Source organism: Vicia villosa, unplaced genomic scaffold (genome assembly GCF_029867415.1).
Source record: "Vicia villosa cultivar HV-30 ecotype Madison, WI unplaced genomic scaffold, Vvil1.0 ctg.004608F_1_1, whole genome shotgun sequence".
Taxonomy (NCBI): Eukaryota; Viridiplantae; Streptophyta; class Magnoliopsida; order Fabales; family Fabaceae; genus Vicia; species Vicia villosa.
Genome location: NW_026706473.1, coordinates 114,574 through 136,860, shown reverse-complemented (window position 1 = coordinate 136,860; position 22,287 = coordinate 114,574). Strand labels below are relative to the sequence as shown.

The 22,287-nt window shown below is 36.8% G+C and overlaps 1 protein-coding gene across 1 annotated transcript; it reads right to left on the bottom strand.

The window, feature by feature from the left end:
- Positions 1 to 818: 818 nt before the first annotated feature.
- On the bottom strand, positions 819 to 22,077 carry LOC131642182 (serine protease SPPA, chloroplastic-like). The gene is made up of 13 exons (XM_058912456.1): positions 21,513 to 22,077; positions 20,853 to 21,036; positions 20,374 to 20,511; positions 19,835 to 20,005; positions 19,645 to 19,748; positions 19,254 to 19,321; positions 18,150 to 18,316; positions 17,516 to 17,585; positions 16,717 to 16,871; positions 11,206 to 11,311; positions 1,592 to 1,679; positions 1,353 to 1,496; positions 819 to 1,259 (listed from the first exon to the last, which is right to left on the bottom strand). Exons 1-13 carry the CDS (start codon positions 21,903 to 21,905, stop codon positions 1,029 to 1,031), a joined length of 2,019 nt encoding a protein of 672 aa, XP_058768439.1. The 5' UTR covers positions 21,906 to 22,077; the 3' UTR covers positions 819 to 1,028.
- Positions 22,078 to 22,287: the final 210 nt, after the last annotated feature.

Sequence of the window (22,287 nt, the reverse complement as noted above, 5' to 3'; positions counted from 1 at the left end):
ATTGTACTCTCTAATTTATTCCTTAACTCAAATTTCAATTACACTACATTTTACCTTTAATTGTAATTTACTAATTCAAAATACGCTGACCAATAAAAAATTCCTTTTTGACATGTGGCGGAAGTGTTTCATGCTTTTATTCAAGTGGGTTTCTTAAAAAAACTTCCCTAATTTTTCCCTTTCTTCCTCCTCCTCTATCCCAAAACCCTAGCAAAAGAAAAAGTTTCCTTCACCCTCTCTCTATTTTTAGAACAACATATTTTATTAGTAGTTCCTTCACCCTCAGCATTATGTTGTTATATTTCAGTTTAGTTTCGCATAAGCATTAACCAAGTTTACTATTTTATTAGTCAATAAATGACATAATATTAACCAAGTTCTGACATTAAAATATGAAATATAATAATTAGTCTTTTCACTCTATTATCCAATTTTATTGGCTATATTTCATATATTTTATAATTTAATATCAAAACAAGTATAAAGATTAATTATTATAATTTATATTTTAATATCAAAATTTAGTTAATGTTAAATATTTTATTAGTTAATGAAATAATAAATTTGATTAATAAATTATAAGTAAAATATGTGGTTAATAATATATTTTTGTGGTTTAGGGTTTAAAATAAAATATTTTCTATAAATATTATTTTATTTTAAAAAACTATTTACCGTATAAATATAGCAAAGAGTGTTTGGTGTAATTGTTGGACGTACAATAGCATTGCTCTAAATCATTAACTAGTTACAAACACAACCAAAGAAAACTAAATAGAAAAAATTGAGCAATGAGATGACACCTAAAAAAGTCCAGATGACACAATTCAGGCATATGTATACTTATTAGGTGATGTGTAAAACTATACTTTAAACCTATACAAATTTACATTATGTACGATACAATGACTGAGAATAATTTTATCAAGACGATTTTCCTCATCTATGATCTCTTGAACAAGCTAGAGAGTACATGGAAAACTATAGAAACGAGCTGAATTAAAATGTTTGCAATGAATTATGAAAAACTACATAGAACTGAGATAATCTTTTATAATTGACAAAATGGGGTTGGAGTTGGGATATCCTTCCAATGAGCGAAATATGATTCCATCCATCCTTGCTTGAACTCCATCTGAAAATGTCAAACCCTGTAGCAGTTCCTTCAATGTGTTTTCAACTCCAGTTAGGGAACTACTTGCGCCTAATAAAATCTCAGGTAGCGAGGGACTTGATCTGGATATCTCCACAACAGTAACCTGGCATAACTCAGTCAAAATCACCATTTTTTGCAATTGTACTTTTCTAATACAACATTCATATTGGCTGAATAAACGTGATCTCAAACTAACCTGGTTTTCTTGAGGTATATTGGCCTTCAACTTTGCTATGGCAATGGCTCGAGAAAGGCCACCAATAGCATCAACCAAACCACGCGATGCCGCATCTTTACCAGTCCAAACCCTTCCCTGTGCTACCTCCTCCATCTTATCAACCTAGGTACAAAATGATAGTTGTGACAAAGATCAGTAAGAAAGAATGATGAACAAAAGATCACAGGAATAATAAGCTTTATGAACATAGAACATACAGTCATTGATCTGGATAAAGCTGCCTTGTCTCGAAATTGTTTATAAGCATTCTGAGCAGATTTGGCAAATAGCTCTGCTTCATCTGGTCTATACCAAAGGAAAAAAGAAACAGAAATGCTCATAATTGTCTGCTCTGGAATGGAAGTCAGATATATTGATAGCTATACAACACAAATACCTATGTTGTTAAATCTCGGAAAGCGGCGCGGCGCGGTCAACCCAAAAAATGGGAGCGGCGCGGAAGCGGGGAGCGGTGCGGCGCTATTTGACTATTTTTATTTTTTTATTTTTTAATTAATATATAATTTATATACAAAATAAAAAAAATAAAAATAAAAAACAAGGGGTTCAAATAATAGTGATAAGTGGTGTTTAGAAAATAAAGCAACTACTTTTGGACTTATGGCCCAAAAACCATAAAAAAAGAGCAAAAAAAACTTGGGCCCATCATTCTCAGTTAAACCCTAATTTATAAGCATGAGTGAGTGGCAAAAGCGCCGCCTGCAAGTAAAGAAAAAGAAAACACGTTCTCTCTCCTTGCCATTGCCATGACTGCTATCTGTTTCACTGTTCGTTGGATTCGAATTTTCTTCTCTCATCTCTCTCGATCCGTTTCACGGCTATGCTCTCTTCTCTCTCTGCTCTCTTGCCATCTGTAACCACGAAAATGGAAAAGCGGACGCTCCAAACCGCTCCAGGACCCGATTTCGCGGCCGCTCAAGCCGCTTTGGGCCGCTTCACCATTTCGCGCTATACCGGTACCACCCAAAGCGGCCTCACCGGATTTTCCGCATCGCTCCGCGATAGCGGCCGCTCCAGCCGCTTTTAACAACATAGACAAATACCTTGTTAAATCTAAAAACCTTCGATAAAGATTTAAAAAATATAAATGTCAGGAATAACCTTCTGCCACCCTAAATTGATCTTGTAATTCCTAGAGGGTAAGAGATTGTGAGTTTGTTTATTGATCGGCGGATTATTTTTGCTACAATCTGCTTTCATATATGATAAAGTTTTTACGAATACCTGCACCTTGATCCCTTTTCTACAGAGATCAGTAAATGGGAACCCAATAATTGCTACCATTATTAACTAAGTATGCTGTAAGCCATACAAGATTTTATCTACAATCCATCACACTAAACTTCACTAAGTAACATTCTTAAATGTGAATAATCAGAGACATATTCAAACCAAGATAGACCAGCTAACTACTTCTTCTCATTAGAGGAGTCAATGTGTTCAGCTATTTATTAACTATCTGAGCTTGACATGTTAAATGTTCTGTCAGACACATTTGTTTAATTAAATAAACAAACCTAACCTTCGAGGTTTTAACTTCTAATCCCAGCATAAACAAAAGCAAGGTACAAAAGCAACTTGAAGGAGACAACATTTTGTATACTCGGGTGGGAAGTTTTTAAAGAAGACTATTCTACCAATAAATTGATGATGAAGATTTGACTAGCCTGTTTTTTTTATCATAGAAAACTGAAACTTTATTCATGCTTGATCATGTTAAAATTGATTGTGTAGATTTTTTTATTTACTTAAGTTAGGTATTAGGAGTATAGGATAAAGGAGTGGGCTTAACCTTGTATTAGGAATTGGGCCTTAGCTCAATTCCCTTCCCACTCCCTTGCATTATCCATAACAGAATTCAGTTAGAGGTGTGCTCTAACTAACTGAATTCTGTTGAGAGTCAGTTCCAATAATTACTCTAAATACTCCTCATGTAACATAATTACAATAATGAAGTTTTTCAAATTCTTTTAACACTCTACTCTCTGCTATCTTCTTCTCTATGAGCATTGTTTCTAACATGGCATCATAGAGCTTGTTTTGATACACTGTGTGTAGCTATCTTCGCTTTTTCATGGCCACACCTACTACGCAATCTCCTACTTCTCGATACAGCTCATGATGAAGTCTCAGATACAGTGAAATCTACATTCAAACAACGAAGCGCTGTGAAGTTAGATGAAACTAACTACCGCCAATGGAAACAACAAGTAAAGGTGTTCTACATGGCACACGTGATTCTGGTTCAGAGAATCCTGACTATGTCACGTCAGAAGAATAAGATTCTCTCCCATGCACTTGGCTATTATCCATAATCTCTAGCTCTCTTCTCTCTCCCTTCGTCCTATTGCGCCACTTCTCGAAACAGCTCATGATGAAGTCTGAGATGCAGTGAAAACATGATCTAGGCAACTTAAATCAAAATTGCGATCACTATCCAAGGGAACGCCGTCTATTGCAGAGCACATCGCATGCGTTGTATAATTGTTGACACACTAATGCCAATTGGTGCCTGTCCTTCATCGTGATCAAGTTGAGTCCATTCTTGAAGCTCTACCAACTGAATTTGACTCAATTGTTCCTGCAGTCAACACTAGATCTGAGTTCATCCCTCCTGATGAACTAGAATCACTTCTCCTCACTCAAGAAGGACGTATTCAAAATTCAAAGAAGGAAGTAACTGAATCTGTGTCAGATAATCTTACTCAAGGCATTTTGCAACCTCCTAGTCTCAACACTCCTGACTCTATTGATCCTAATGGCTTCAGTTATCAAAACTCTGGCCCTAGAGGTCGTGGAAATCAGTTTCAAGGTAGAGGTTTTCATGGTGGAAGGTTTAGAGGTCGTGGTGCTCGTAATGGCAACAGGAACTATATTCAATGTCAGATCTGCTATAAGACTGGAAACGAGGCTAGCTAATGTTAATATTGTCACACAAAGGATCCCTATATGGAAGTTATGGCAACCCTGAATCCAGTGTGTGGACAAACCTGGTTACAGAGCACCAAATCCTATGCACATGAACTCATCAAGACATGTGAGCCCCTCATTGCATACTCGATATGCTGCATCTAGGCCTCAGACTCTAGTAACTAGAACTGACTCCTCTCCCTTCTACAATCAAGCCTGGTACCCTGACTCAGGAGCAACACACCATTTTCACACTTGATGCCTCTAATCTCATGGACTTTATTTGACCATGTGCACATTGGAAATGGTCATGGTTTGTTGATCAGTCACAGTTTTGCTATAGTTCATCAGTCATCTCGGTTAATTTTTGTGATGTTTGGTTACTAAATTAAGCCAGTTGCAATTAAAATGTCATTGTTTTATAATTGTTTGGCCAATTGGTTTGATTCCAAGACTACTGATCTTTGTGGGAAGATATTGTGTGTTTTTGCAGGTAAAATGGCGAAGAAGTGAATCGAGCATTGTTCAGACGCAACTCCGGACATGAGTGAAAGTTAAGGAAAAAGACATTCTGCCCAAACGCATGTCCAAACGCGTCTCCAAGCCTCCAGGGAGCCAGAAAACCATGCTGCTGCCCATACGCGTCCCCAAACGCGTCCCACTCCAGAAGGGAGTTAAAAAATGAAAGTCCTGCTCACATGCGTCCCTGGACGCGTTTCTGCTTCCCACACGCGTGCCCAAACGCGTCCTTGAAGGCCAAAAATGCAATCTCTGGCCACATGCGTCCCTGGACGCGTTCCAACCGAAGAAAAAGCAAAGAAAAAGTCCCCTCTGGCCACACGCGTCCCTGGACGCGTCTCTCTGCTCCACACGCGTTTCCACACGCGTTTCTGCGTGATACTTTGGGCTTTAGTTGCTGTTAAGAAGTGTGGTTAGGCCTAACTCAACCCTACAAAACCGGCTTGTAGGGTGAGGATTGCCCCCACTTTATAAGGACATGTTCAGGCCATATATTGTCCGATGTGGGACTCTTAACACACCCCCTCACGCCCAGGACAAGACAACTGGAGCGTGGAAATAAATGGTGGGTGGCCCGATAGCGGAAACCATAGAAGGTGGCCCACCGGATCTTAAACGAGGCTCTTGATACCATGTTAAGAAGTGTGGGTTAGGCCTAACTCAACCCTACAAAACCGGCTTGTAGGGTGAGGATTGCCCCCACTTTATAAGGACATGTTCAGGCCATATATTGTCCGATGTGGGACTCTTAACAGTTGCCAAAAAGCCCAGAAAGACAGATATAAAAAGAAGAAAACGCGTTTGGGAGAGGGTTCGACGAATTTTGCAGAAAAAAATAGATTTGAGAAGACTGGAGAACTCAGGATTGGCGGAAGTTTCATGATTGAAGACTACGACACGTCTAAAGATTGATTCATCCAAAAATTGCTGTAATGAACACTGTTTTTATTTTAATTTTATTTTCTGTTATGAGTAGCTAAACCCCCCCCCCATTGCTAGGGGGGTGACTCTGATTTCAATTGTGATGAACATGTTGAATTGATGCAATAACAATATTAGTTTCTATTCAGTTGATTTGTTCTTTGTCTGATCGTAATGCTTTTCCCGTCAGAAAAACGGATTTTGATTTTGATAAGTGATTTTAACTGGACAGTAATTCCCTTGTTGACATGATTTAGAACATATGATAGCTCATATCTCTTAGGACTAGGGATATTTTATTATGACCGGAATTCTTGTTATTTGAATACTTGATCTTACCGTAATTACCTATGGACATAGTAATTAGGTAGAGATGTCAAGAAAATCTTATTACTAAGGACTTAGAATGAGATACTCTAGAGAACCGGTAATCAACTGATGAACCTATGTTGTTGCATTAAGAAGATAAGTTTGTTACAAGAGAAATCATTCACCGACCCCCTAGCAATCTGCTCATATCTGATAATTTGTGATTTATTCTTACCGTTTTTTTTAATATAATTTTAGTCATTATTATATAACATCAAACCAAATCCCCAGGTTTTTTTGTTTGATTGAATCATTATAGAACTTATATTGCCACAGCAATCCTTGAGATCGATACTTGGATATTTTCCACTTTATGAACTACATCGGTAGAAAGTAGTACACTTGCTAATTTTCCGATCATTTGTCAATCACCTCTATTGGCTCAATGACTTTTCCTTCAAATATATATCCAGATACATCTCTTAATTTGAACAAACTTCTTTTAGTTCCATCCGTCACCAAAAAGCTTGTCAGTGTTGGCCAATTTGTTAGGGACAACTCTATTTTTTTAATTCCGTGCTAACTCTTACTTTGTAAAATGACAACCTACCTCTAGGGTGCTTCTGAATGGCTCTCTTGGAAGTGGTGGCCTTTACAAATTTGATTCTCAGCCTCAAACATCATCTCCACAAGCCCTAAGCGTCACAAACTCTGCATCAAGTCTCAAGCCTATCCATACTATAAATTCCAATTTATTTTAACTACAGTTTGTAATAATAACACTAATTATTCTAGTCCTAGCTTTTATCAAGTTTGGCATCATAAGCTAGGTCACCCTCATCATGAGACACTATAGCATATTCTCAAACTTTGTAATATTCAAGTTCCTAATATAAGATTAGCTGATTTTTGCAATGTTTATTGTATGGGCAAATTTCACAGACTACCTTCTACTGCATCTACCACTACCTATATTAAACTCCTTGAACTAATTTTCTGTGACCTATGGGGACCGTCCCTTGTCATACCCTCCTGTGGCTACATAATTTTTTTAACTTGTGGTGATGCCTATAGTCAGTACACATGGATATATCCACTTAAATTAAAGACTCATACACTCACCACATTGGTTCAGTTCAAAGCCTTAGTTGAAATGCAATTCATCCTTAAAATCAAATTTGCTCAAACATATGGTGGTGGTGAATTTAGACCATTCATTCATTTTCTTATCTCACATGGCATCATACACAGGTTTAGTTGTACCCATACTTACAATCAAAATGGCTTAGTAGAAAGAAAACATAGACATGTTGTAGTTACTGGCCTAGCATTCTTAGCTCAAGCCAAACTTCCACTAAAGTTTTGGGACTATGCTTCACTACAGCTACATATCTCACAAGCAGCCTACCCTCTCCATCATTGGCCAATACCTCTCTTTTCTTTCTTTTGCACTTTCAATTTCCTAACTATAAATTCCTCAAGGCTTTGGATCGTGCTTGTTTTCCCCACCTAAGATCTTACAATTCTAACTAACTAGCAATGCACTCTAAGGAGTGCATTTTCCTTGGTTATTCACCCACTCACAAAGACTACAAGTGTCTTGACTATAGTGACAGGGTCTTCATATCTAAGGATGTCTTGTTTAATGAAAGTAGGTTTCTTTTTCCTGAAATATTTCCTGCTTCTTAGTCAGAGTTTATCTGTGTCAAAGATCATATCACCTAGGTTTACCTGATCTGCTCCTACCTGCAGTATATCCAATGTTACACCAAACAATACTCATTTCACCTATGTCCAGTCAAAACACAAGACAGAACCTCACACACCTCAAAATAATAACCATAACACCTCAATCACTATACTGATACAACATACCATCACAGCAACCACAACTCAAAACACTAACACCCCTCACACTACACCTAGCCACACTAGTACACCAAGTTCTACAACCCATTCAACACCTATGTCTACCACTCCCTATCCTGCTGAAATCAATTCACCCTCTACAGCCACTATAACAGAACCTCTCATGCCTACCCAAAGAATACATCCCCAAAATATTCACACATAGACATTGGTCCCTCCTCCACCACATAGAAAACCTATTGGATGTAATGAGTGTTCAGAGTTAAGGAGAACTCTAATGGTACTATCAACAAGCATAAGACCAGGTCAGACAGAGACATAAACAAGAGCTTGACACTAGCACATATCCCAGCTCAAGATCAGTGGGCAAATGTGCTTACAAAACCCTTGTCCACTAACAGATTTTATTTTGAAGAACCAAATTGACAAGTTCACACTTTATCAACCACCCCAAGTTTGAAGGGGGAATATTAAGAGTATAGGATAAAGGAGTGGGCTTACCCTTGTATTAGGAATTGGGCCTTGGCCTGTTAGGATATTGGTTTGGGCCTTAGTCCAAACCAAATAAAGAGGAGTTGGCTCAATTAGTTAGTTTTATTCCGCAAATAATTAGGAGTGGCTTAGTCAATTAGTTTTTATCATCCAAATAAATAGGAGTTAGTTCAGTTAGTATTCCCCATATAAATAGGAGTGTATGGGGCAGTAGCTAGAATGATTATTATTTTCTGTTTTCCTTATTAGGGTTTAGGCAGTGGGAGAATTGTTTCTCTGGCTGAGGAGCAGCAGCTCTGGAATTCTGTTTTGTTTTCATATTCAGCAATAAAATAATTTTCTCCATTATAATCTATCTTACCTCTGCTCTATCAATTGGTCCGACCTGCCGGATCATCGAGGTGCCAGCATTTGTGTCATTCAAAGATGATTGCAGAAGAAGAAGTGTTAGAAGAAGGAATGGTTGAGAGAATTGATGCAATTGAATTGAGAATGGGAAGATTGGAAGAATCGGTTAAATCCTTTAAGTTGGAGTTTCGTCAATTGCTAAGGACAGAGATGGCTAAGCATGTGGGGCATATTCCCGCAGAGAATCTTAGCTCTAATTGGAGTGTGTTTCCGATACCAAATGTTATGAAAGAGAACTGTGGAACAGAGTTTCATACAGATGCAAAGTCGGAAAAGGGAGATGCAATGGAGAAGAAGGAAACCAATGGGGTGAGCAAAGATGTGATCCTTGTGGCTGAGAAGCCAGAGAAGGGACTGATGAAGTCACGGAGTTTAGAGTCACTAATATCACCTCCATCTCAGAAGACTTTGACCGCGTCGTCACCGGTTAGATATTGTTGGAAGAGGGTCCCTCCCCATTCCAAATCATCATATTCGTGGAAATCATGGATGGAGTTTCTACATCTGACGCAAGCCAAGGAGAAGCACGAAAATTATATATCGGTGGCTCGCACACTACCGCCGAAACCACCAGACATTGGTTCATTCGTGAAGCACCTTCTAAAGCAAAAACCGTCGGCCAAGCCGCCAGATCTCAGCGAATCCGTGGTCAGAGAGAGAGAGAGAGAGAGAGAGAGAGAGAGTAGAGAAGAGAGGAAAGATGAAAAAGATGAGGCGTCGCATGTGCATGCGGCTGCCGTCGCCAGATCCGCCATATGCAGGTTACAATATCAGTTTAGCGTGCATCATGGTTGCTGAAGGAGGGAAGGATCCAAAAAAGTTGAGGCAAAAACGACAATTTCAAAGGGGTTTTAAAGAGAAAAGCTGCAGACCATCATCAAGAGATAGTAAGAATGAAGATGTGCAACAGGTTCGATTGTTTGAAGTCGGTCTATCAAGTTCTCAACAATGGGATCCAGGGAGATGCAAAAGCTATAGTAGTGTTGTTGTTGTGTTTCAAGAAAATGAACTCCAAGTATGGTTTTGTGGTTTGCTGAAGTGCAAATTTGGTCTTGTTTTAGACCCACCATTACCTTGCAAGGGAAGTGTCTGGCATGTCATTGTTATATGTTGAAGGACATTTTCTCATCTCAACCTTGAGGACAAGGTTGTATTTTTGGTTGCCGGTATTGTTAGGATATTGGTTTGGGCCTTAGTCCAAACCAAATAAATAGGAGTTGGCTCAATTAGTTAGTTTTATTCCGCAAATAATTAGGAGTGGCTTAGTCAGTTAGTTTTTATCATCCAAATAAATAGGAGTTAGTTCAGTTAGTATTCCCCATATAAATAGGAGTGTATGGGGCAGTAGCTAGAATGATTATTATTTTCTGTTTTCCTTATTAGGGTTTAGGCAGTGAGAGAATTGTTTCTCTGGCTGAGGAGCAGCAGCTCTGGAATTCTGTTCTGTTTTCATATTCAGCAATAAAATAATTTTCTCCATTATAATCTATCTTACCTCTACTCTATCAGCCTGTTAGCCCAATTCCCTTCCCACTCCCTTGCATTATCTATAACAGAATTCAGTTAGAGGTGTGCTCTAACTAACTGAATTTTGCTGACATTCAATTAGAATAACTACTCTATAAATACTCCTCATGTAACAGAATTACAATGATGAAGTTTTTCAAATTCTGTTAACACTCTTTCTCTATGCTCTCTTCTTATCTATGAGCACTGTTTCTAGCATTAGGAATATATTTTTATTTTATAGATTATCAAAATGTTTTAGTTGAGAATTTTTGGATATACACTACATATTTTTATTTTTGACAGTGCAAACGCATGGGCTCTAGAGTTGATCAAGTATTAGAGGACTTTACAATATATCTTAGGTCCTCAAATCAGTAATGTATGTAGCAAATTTGGTACATTTGATTTATAGGGCTCTAGCCTGAGAGAGACTGTTGATATTTAACAAATAGTTGATTATGTCTATCAGAACAAAAATTCTGTTGATTTGATATCATAATGCCCAGTATGCTTTATTTCAGAGCATGTATAATTGAGTCTCCGTGGTTTAGTTTAAACACGCAGTTTCACCATTTGACTCTCTTTCAACAGAAACAATACTAAAGGCAAAGTTAAGGCCCCAAGGAGCCCCTGTCACCAAGGGGCAGCCCACCCATATAGTTTTTTAGCATCTGAACTTCTTGAAATCAAGTTTTTTAATTTGGTTCACTTGTCCTGAGTTTTTACTTTTTAATAATATACGTTAGGGAATAATCTAGGTACCATCAGCTTATTATTGTTGCGCTAGAGACTATTTAGAATTTAAAAGCAATATTTATGCATTTCCCATTCAAAGAGTGTGCTGGACAGTTAAGATAACAATTCAAATTATTACCTAAAAGAACGTTGTTCAGCAGCAACAAGCTCAGCATATCTTCCCCTGGATATGATTTCTTTTTTAAAGCCAATCTTCTCATACAGTTTCTCTAAGTTAAATTTTCCTACAAAAAATGTTACTCCATAAATTAACAAATTACAGAGCTCAAAACTAAATATTTAGCAATGACTAGCCTCATTATTTCAGAGGTTGAATGAACAATTAGCACTCAGCTACATATCATTTGGCTGCAGTTAATTAGCATTCAAATGGTAGCATGAACTGTTATGTTCTCTACAATAAAACAACCTAAAACTGTTCAATAACTAACTTAATCCTGTTCATTGCAATGTTTGGCCAGTTTTGTACACGGAGATCTACAACTATAATATGCTATATGTCTGTATTGGAAATCTAATGAGCATAAACTATAAAGGCAGATTTCATCCTATATTATTTTTTTTTGTAAAAAGCAATGTAGAGCAGGTTTTCCTCTTGGTGGAAAGTAAACACATCAACAGTCAGTACTTTTTAAAATACTTCCTCTTCCTTTTGTCAAAAATGATTTTGGACACTACAACTAGAGCTGAACAGACTTCAAATGAAAGAAAATTAGCTACAGGACCAAAACAATGACTTTAAGCATGATAGTCAAAACTATGGTTGCACAATTGTTCGGTTTTTGGACCCTACATGATCCTGATCATATTTTGGAATATGATTTCACCAAATCAGTTAGGATTGCCGTGTTTGCACTTATGACAGGGTAGGACAGTTATAGCAATGCTATAGTGTAGTGGAATTTGAACAAAATGCTTTTGTTATGCATTACACTTTAGTCAAATAGTGGCACAATAGCATAGCGGAATTCAAACAAACCACTATCATCTTAGATGGACAATTGTTTTTCCAATCCCAGTAACGATTTTAATCCCCTATCTTGACTATAAGTAACAGTTATGACACAAAAGCAATGGGAAAGCATGTACTGAGACTGATCAGTTTCTATGTTACAATCTTTATGGCGATGTGTGATTAATTCCGCTACGTACATGAATGATTTTAATAAATCTTTTCTTTTTTTTCCAGTTAGATTCTGTGAAAAATAGAAATCAGAGTGTTCTGAATGTGCTTAAGTGAGTAAAGCACTCAGCATCCATAATATTTATACACTATATAATTAATTACATATTATGTTTACAAGGAGAAATAAATAATAGTCCAACTTCCTAAATGCATGAATCTAAATATACATGAACCTAAAACTTAAATGCTCTTTTTAATGGAAAACATACAATGTATTTTTTCTATTTCCAACACTCCCCCTCAAGCTGGTGAATAAGTATTCTCCATTCCCAGCTTGAATATAATTCGTTCAAAATTTGAGCAACTCAATCCTTTAGTGAGAATATCCGCAAGTTGCCCATGTGAGGACACATATGGGGTGCAAATCAGCCCACTGTCAAGCTTCTCCTTAATGAAGTGTCTATCAACCTCAATATGCTTAGTTCGATCATGTTGAACTGGATTATGTGCTATACTGATAGCTGACTTATTATCACAGTAGAGCTTCATGGGTCCTTCCCATTTGATTTTCAAATCTTCTAAAATAATTTTAAGCCAAAGTAATTCACAAATGCCTTGTGCCATGGCTCGAAATTCAGCTTCAGCACTAGAACGTGCTACTACATTTTGCTTCTTACTCCTCCAAGTCACAAGATTTCCTCCAAGAAAGGTGCAATACCCTGTAGTGGATCTTCTATCAACAATTGATCCTGCATAGTCTGCATCAGTGTAGGCCTCAAGTGTTGTATTTCCATTTCTTTTGAACAAAATTCCTCTTCCTGGAGTTCCCTTGAGATACTGCAGGATTCTATGAACTGCTTGTAAATGGATCTCTTTAGGACAATGCATGAACTGACTAACCATACTTACAGCATATGCAATATCAGGTCTAGTGTGAGACAAGTAAATTAATCTCCCAACTAGACGTTGATACATTTCTTTATCTACTGCAACATCTTCTTCTGTATTACCCAATTTAAGATTTGGATCCATAGGAACGCTCGCTGGTTTACACGCTGTTTTTCCTGTCTCTTTGAGTAAATCTGTAATGTATTTTTGTTGTGATATAAAAATGCCTTTTCGGGAATGTGCCACCTCGATTCCCAAGAAGTACTTCAGCTTTCCAAGAGCTTTTATTTCAAACTCCTTAGCCAAACAATGACTCAAGATCTGTTGCTCCTTCCAATCATCTCCAGTCATTATAATGTCATCCACATATACTAACAAAACTGTTACTCCCCCTTGTGGCGAGTGTTTGATGAACAAGGTGTGATCCCCTTGACTTTGCTTGTACCCCAAGGATGTCATAACCTTAGTGAATCTTCCAAACCATGCTCGAGGTGATTGCTTTAGGCCATATAACGCTTTTTTCAACCTGCAAATTGTATTGTCAGACACATTTTTTTCATACCCCGGTGGTACCTGCATATAAATCTCCTCCTCAAGTTTCCCATGTAGGAAAGCATTCTTCACATCAAATTGTTGTAAATTCCAACCATAATTGGCAGCAAGTGACAAAATTACTCTCACTGTATTCATCTTCGCAACCGGTGCAAATGTTTCTGAGTAGTCAATTCCATAGGTTTGTGTAAACCCTTTGGCAACCAACCTGGCTTTATATCTTTCGATTGATCCATCAGCCTTATATTTTACCGTGTACACCCATTTGCATCCAACTGGCCTCTTTCCTTCTGGTAAAGTCACTATCTCCCACGTTCCATTCTTCTTCAGTGCGTCCATCTCAATATTCATGGCTTGCTTCCATTTTTCATCAGACAATGCCTTAGAAACATTAGTAGGTATGGAAGTAGCGTTAAGGTTTGTAAGGAAGGCTCTATGGGTAGGTGAGAATTTTTGAAAAGAAAGATAGTTTGAAAGGGGATATAAAGGCTGTTTGGTGCATTTTCTAGTACCTTTCCTAATAGCAATTGGAAGGTCTAGGTCATCATCTGTTGTTTGGGTCATAATTTTATCCTGCAATTCAGAAGAATTAATTACCTCATTTGAAGGAGTCGAGTCAGGCTCTTGAACTTGTGTCGATTCAGGAACGGCCTTTGACTTTCTCATGTAAACCAGATTCTTTCCATATCTCACATCCACTTCAGGTTCACGTTCAACTACTGGTATATTTGATTGATTTGACTCAACCCCTAATTCTTCAGGCTCAGATGGGTTTGGTACAAGTGTGTTTAACTCAAGACCAGAAAGATCGGGTCTATTTGACTCAAAACTGGAAGAATTAGGTGGATTTGACTCGAGACCAGAGAGATTGAGTGTATTTGAGTCATGACCAGATGTATTTGACTTAATACTAGACAAATTGAGTGTATTTGACTCGAGACCAGAAAGATCAAGACTTTCAAGCTTATCTTCCTTAAAACTCTCCCCCTGAAGATAAGGTTGAGTGAAGTACGGTTCCTCTTCATGGAAGGTTACATCCCGCGACACAAAGAATCTTTTAGATGGAGGATGAAAACACTTATATCCCTTTTGAGTAGAGGAATAACCGACAAAAACACATCTTAGGGCTCTAGGATCGAGTTTTTTCCTGTCTTGACTATGCACATGGACAAATGAGACACACCCAAAGATTCGAGGTTTGAGATTACTACTTGTTGACAAATTTGGATAGAAGGAAGAAAGAACATCCATAGGACTCTTGAACCCTAATACTCTAGAGGGTAATCGATTAATAAGATATGTGCTAGTGAGAACGGCCTCCCCCCATAAATATTTGGGAACATTTTTATGAAACAATAGTGCTCGGGTTTGGTCTAATAGATGCCCATTTTTTCTTTCTGCGATTCCATTTTGTTGTGGTGTTTTAACACAAGAAGACTCATGGACAACTCCCTCTTTTTGAGGGAAAGAAATAAGAACATGATTGAAGTACTCTTTTCCATTATCAGACCTAAGTCTTTTAATGTTTACTCCAAATTGATTTTTAATCATGTAGAAAAACTTTGGAAAAACAGTACTGACGTCAGACTTGTTTTGGAGTAAAAATACCCAAGTAACCCGGGTACAATCATCTATAAAAGTCACAAACCACCTAGCACCTGTTACATTTGGATTAGTAGAGGGACCCCAAACATCTGAATGAATAAGATAGAAAGGGGAAAGCCTTCTTTTGTTGTTTAATGGAAATGGTAGACGCTTATGTTTAGCAAACTCGCACACATCACAATGAAGACTTTCAATATCTACCTTATTGAATAAAGACGGAAACAAAACTTTAATGACTCCAAAAGAAGGATGACCTAATCGACAATGAAAAAGAAAGATTTTTTCCTTTTTGGAGAGTATTGACTCTGACATAAATGAGTGAGACAAGTGGACATTTGTACAGTGACCTGGTTCTTCAAGATAGTAAAGGCCATTCCTTTCTCTAGCACGTCCAATCGTCTTTCCCGAGTCCTTATCCTGAAATATACAACAATCATTAAAAAAAGTCACACTACAGGATAAATCATTTGTAAGTTTTTTATGGAGACAAGGTTCATGGATAGCTTCGGAACATGGAGAACCCTTTTTAAGGTTATAGAATGATTTATTTGAATATCTCCACAGCCAGCTACAGTTACAAGAGTACCATCAGCAGTAGAAATTTTTTTATTACTGGGACAAGGGGAATATGTGGAGAACTGTTTTGAAGAGGGTGTCATGTGGTCTGTGGCTCCTGAATCTAATATCCAAAATAAATGAGAAGGTGTTTCTGAGACATGAAATCCAAATGAGAGTGGAAGCTTACTAGAATACGCCACACTACAATTACTTGATGATTTTTCCATACCAGAAAATGCAGGGACAGTGGCTGGAACAGTGCAGACAGCGGCTGAAACTTGCAAACAGTGGCTGGAACTTGCAAACAGTGGCTGGAACTTGCAGACAGTTGCTGGAACTGTGCAGACAACGGCTGAAACGGTGTAGACAGCGGCTGGAACGGTGTAAACAGCGGCTGAAAAATGTGCAGAGTTGTACCAACGGCTGCAGAAAACTGTATGAAACAGTATGGACGGCTGCCGGAAAAGTATAGATAGCGTTTAATTGAAAAAACTTGACAGCACGTGTTGCCCAGTCAAGATTTAAGGGTTCTGACAGCATAAAAATGCCCGGTCAGATTTCTAAATACTGATATTAGCGGAAGTAGAGTCCCCTAGATTAGGAGCTCTGATGCCATGTGAAAAATAGAAATCAGAGTGTTCTGAATGTGCTTAAGTGAGTAAAGCACTCAACATCCATAATATTTATACACTATATAATTAATTACATATTATGTTTACAAGGAGAAATAAATAATAGTCCAACTTCCTAAATGCATGAATCTAAATATACATGAACCTAAAACTTAAATGCTCTTTTTAATGGAAAACATACAATGTATTTTTTCTATTTCCAACAGATTCATGTCTATATGCCCCCATCTACATTCACCTACTGAAATAATAAGACACCATGATTCACCTGTTACCACTCCAATTGAACCAGTTAAGGTAAGACTTTCTGCGACAATAGCATCGGTTCCCATTGCCATGTAGTATCCTCCACTTGCTGCAACGTCAGCCATTGAAGCAATGACGGGTTTTGAAGCAGCTAAAAGCCGAATTTCTCTCCACATCCTGAAGACCGTGATACAAATAATGATTTGAGACATCAGGCTATGATTAAGCTAAACATACAAATAAACCACACCAAAATACTAGAAAGCGTTACAATTCCTTTCATGATAAAAAAATACAGATGCACTTCAAATTTAACTAGATTATCAAGGAAATTTATGATTCATTCCGCTCAAGTTTAAAGCAGGTTTAAATATGCTTTTTAACCCCTAAAATATTGTAATTATTGCTTTTACCCACTCAATTTTCATCATATTTTCTGAAACCGGCCACAATTGGTCCCTCTCAGTAAACAAAAATGCACCAAAGGCTGACCAAAAGTGGAGTAACCAATTGTCATCATTTTTAGAAGAGGGACCAAAATTTGATGAATTTGATTTTAGGGACCAAAAAATTTTATTACCCTATTTTAGAGACTAAAAAATATAATCAAACCTTGAAAGTATTATTAAAAAAAAAAGCTTCAATGAAGGATCAATCATAATCTCATACATACATGTACTCACAGTGTTATGTCGCACACATCAGATCTAGATGCATTCAACCAATAATTTCAAACCAATACAAATCAAATGAAATGGTTCTTATATTAAAATTGCATTTTAAAAGGAAACTACATGGGGGGAAATTTTACCAGAACTTACAAATCAGAGGCAAGAGCGTCACCTCCGGGACTATCAATTCTGATAATAGCGGCCTTAAATTTTTTTGACTCTGATGATAAAAAAAAAAAACAGCCATTGTGACTAGGAGACAACTATAGCACAAATAAAAAATGAATCATTATAGTAATTAGTAACAGTATCAAAGACTGCAGGTTTGACAAACAGCATCATAGATGAACATGAAAATCATGATTGTGCCTCTGTTATTTACATTACATATAGTACATTAGTACAGAACTGAATAAAACTAATCCTTGTTATTTACATCCTTGAACACATGAATAACAAGTTCTGTAAGTCATCTTTTCTTACAACAGCATCCCTCTCATTATTTAGGACTAATAAGGACAAAATAAAACAAAATTAAAGGGAATAAAAATTAAATCACAGAATCAAATCAGATTTTTCTTGATTCTCCTACACTTGGAAAGCTAACAATACTTTTATGGTTATTTTTGGAATCAAAAACTTCAAAAAAGTGTAATCCATTGGCTTCCTATTAATTTTAGCAACACCACAAAATAACAATGTAACATTACTATACTAAAAAATCTGTATCAATGATATATTAACGGTAACTGCATTAAAGGGAAACTCATTACATAAAATATACCTCTGACAGTGCGAATCTTCTCAATGAACTCCTCTGCAACTATGCCCGAGCTAGAGACACTTAATTGACTCTTAACTCGACTAATGCTACCTGAGGCCCGTATGATGGCTATCAATTCTTTGCCACCTGATATTCCAACTGTCCATTTTCTAACACGAGAGTATTTACTGCATTTAATCAAATCAATAAATTAGCTTGATATGTTAGTTTGGTATACTTTTTCACCAAGAGAAGTGTTGTTAGCAATAAAAGTTGGGTGAGAAAAAGGAAGGATTAAGTCATATGAAAATTGTAATAAACCACTAAAAAGATCCATAACTAAGAGGGGCAGAAGCTATGAAAATGATAAATTTTCAATAAAAACATATAATCTATACATTGAAGTTTCCTCAAATTTATGTTTAAAGTAACTGTAAACTTTGTTTCTAAAGAATAAAAATAAAAATTAGTCAAGATACATATATTTCATATTTAACCCAAAATCAAAAGTTATCATTTTTAAAATAGGCTGATGTATTTGATGTGCTTGTAATAAACATGAAAGCTATCTTATATTTGAAATACTGTGTTACAATATAATCTGAATCAAGTCTTGCAAGACTATTCAAAAAATGAAGCGGCCAGTGAACTGAGCAAAACTCTATTGCAATTGCATATTAGAACATTAAAGAGCTGCAATAATGCCCAATGTGAAGGATGATGCAATCAATAGCACTAGCACTGTGATAAAATATGCACTTGAACCTAGACAATCTGTTGCTTAGGACCCAACAAACAATTAACAAAAGCTAATGTCTTATAACATCCCTGTTGAAGCAGAGTTGGAGGAAAATGTAACTTTTCAGATTAGTTCCCATTCAGGGTGAAAAGAACAAAACAAAAAAACCTCTGATGTAAATACTTATTTTATTTTGTCATGGAAAGTATCAGTCATTGAGAAGTAGTCTAACTTACATGGTACAAAAATGAAACAAAGATTGAGATCGAAACTTTTACGGGATAGATGATTAACTTTATGAGACTCAGGATTAAAGAGTTTCCCAAATTAGACATTCCAAAAGCTGACTTTTATCTACTCCAAATGAACTGCATATAATTTGCTACCTGTAATCTACCGTGGGCAGATCTTTTTCAGCTTTCACTCCAAGTCTCTCCTTCAACATGGCAGTAACCTACAAAACATTTAGGAAATTAGGACCATAGGAAATTGGGACCATTAAGTGTGCAGAATATGATAGAGACAGGAAACAATATAAAGCATGACAATGACTGGATAGGATATCTTCTAACCAATGTATTGATGTATTAATATCTTCTAACCAATTAACAACTCATTAAATGTTATTAATTAGGAATATATAGTACAATTCATCAAATATATCCGTCACTACTTACTAAATGATATTTCATCCCATACTGTCAATGAAACTATATTGATAAAAGCGGATAAATGATACCTACATATAGCATATATTACAAGCATGCAATTACGTACCTCATCATCATATATCACATTTGATATAAGGCCCTCTTCTTTCAGCTTATCAACTTGGTAAACACCTTCATTTATGAAGTTCTCAATATCTTTTCTTCCCTTTCCTATAGATGTTATCAAGCAATGCAGTCAGCATCTCACAATTATTTAGTGATACAAGATTCAACTTAAATTTCAAATGCAAAAGTACCTTTGGCAGAAGAGACTTTATCCAGCCAGTTTGTATAGATGTTATCAAGCAATGCAGTCAGCATCTCACAATTTTCATCAGACATGGTCCTTCGAGCTAATTGATCTCCTGCACTTTTGTACTTGCCAATCCTCTCCACTTGTGGTTCAATTCCTATGTTATCTAAAACACCTGAAAAGAATTAACAACTAATGTCACTACACGATCAAACCACTTTAGAAAATTATCTAAGATAGTTTGAATAGATGTTTTTGGTTTCTCATGACCCCTCAATAAAATCAACCAAGCTCCGCCGCTCGGGTAAAAGCATTGATATGATATCTATACGTCTATAACATTTAAGAAAGGTGCATCAGTACAAGACTTCAATTCAGGCGTGAATAATAAGACGTTATGTACTTGAATTATATATAAACTATATATGAAGTACCAGACTACCACGTAAGTCTCTCCTACAAGGATCTAAACATACATATAAAAATAGGGAAAATAATTGTCGTCAAACTATAAAAAATGCAAAGAAAAGAAGGACAGCTTACCTCTGAGGAATGAAGCTTGAACACTCAATCCGAACAAAGAAAAGTAAGCACTTGGAGGGGCATATATCTCTTCACATGCACAGGCAAGGTAATATTCTTTTTCTTGACATGTAGGCAAATAAGCAACAACAAATTTTCCTACAAGCATAGTCAACTATCAATGCATGATTGAGGGATATTATAAATCATTAATCACCATATTTTCTCTAAAATGTAAATCCTCAGTTACATCACAAACCCAATAATAACATGCATCAGCACTCCAATAATCACTAAGACACTAACTACAGTTAAATGAAACAGTTATGCAAATTTATGGAATATCTTGGAAAATTTTCCACCTGCTGATTCGACAGTAACAGAAGTGTCTATAACTGTCGCAAAATATGAAGAAAAAAAGTTTGTTGACATTAGATGTTTCCACGTTTCTCTTTCTTACATATATTAGCAGCACCTCAACACAAATCCAATGTTTTTACCTGATTTTTTGAAATTCAAAATGTGCCTTCGAATTTCTTCCACTTTACCCCACCCACAGTTTAAACCCTCAATATGGAGATAGACGCCAGAAATTCGAGGATCATAGGCTGCTTTCAAAAAATTCTCACAAATTTGGGGTAGAGAAAGTCCCGGAGAGAACCTACTCTTCACTTGATCAGAGATCTGAACAAAATATTCCTCAACAACATCAAAATATATAGTTTTAGCTAACTTCACAAAAAATTAATCTTACATGATATAGTTTATATGGAGGTCTCAATCACAAATTGCAGAAAATAACTGTTCGAACAAATTCCTCTAGGCAGTCCAAGCAGCTGTTTGACAACATTTTGTACTAAATAGTCGAAATTTCATTTACACTATAGCCTGTACTTAACATTTATACTAAAGCAATTTAATCGCATTCCCTCTTTTATTCCATAAATAGCGCCCATATGATAGACACTTGCTAAGCCACTTTATTATAATAGTTCCTATCATACCTCTACGATTATAGAAATAGTATTCATATACCGATACATTACTCAGTACAGCATTTTTACCCTAATTTGCATGCCAACGAAACACAAACATTTACTCAACAAACAAACCCTAAATCATAACAGAAAAAGTGATAACGGAAAAGGATAGAAGGAAACCTGGCCACGCAGCTTCATTGTGAGAACGCTACCTTTCCGAACACGTTCCCATGGATACGCAATCAACATCTTAACCTTGACGAGAAAGTTCCTCCACCCAGTAATAGGTTTAAATTCGAACTCGCCAGTAGGATAATCCTCATCGGCGATTCTAACGTTTTCACCTTCAATAGCACCTTCTTTTTCTTCTTGTTGAACTTTGGAGTCAGAGGTAGAGTCGAAAGCGCGAAGGGAAATGTGTCTTTTCGTAGGAGTTAGGGGAAGAGAAAAAGAGAAGCGATTGTGAAATTGAAGCGAGGAAGTAGAAGACGACGATGACGATGATGATGATAAGGTGCTGCGGTGGTAGAATGAGGTGAGAGGAGGAGGTGTAGGTAGAAGCAGCAACGCCATTTTCTCAGTGTTTATCGAATGCTAAGATAGGAATGAAATGAAAGCGAAAATGGTGAGGGAAGTGAATGTGAAGTATAACTGAAGAAGAAAAGAAAAGAAAGATGAGCTGACAAGGTCTAATTTCTTCCACGTCTTCGTATATGTCAGCCGGTCATTCCTTCTCTATCTCACCCTAAAGCTTCTATGCAAATTCTCCAAAATTTTCTTTTCAAGTAAATTAATTTAGAGCTGGCAATCGGGCTACCCAACCCGCTTCGGGCCGGCACGTGACGGGCTGGGCCTTTGACGGGCCGGGCTTAAAAGCCTAGAATTTAAATGGGCTAATATTAAATTGTTCAAGCTCGGCTCAGTTATTTGGATTGGCCCGAATTATATCTAATAT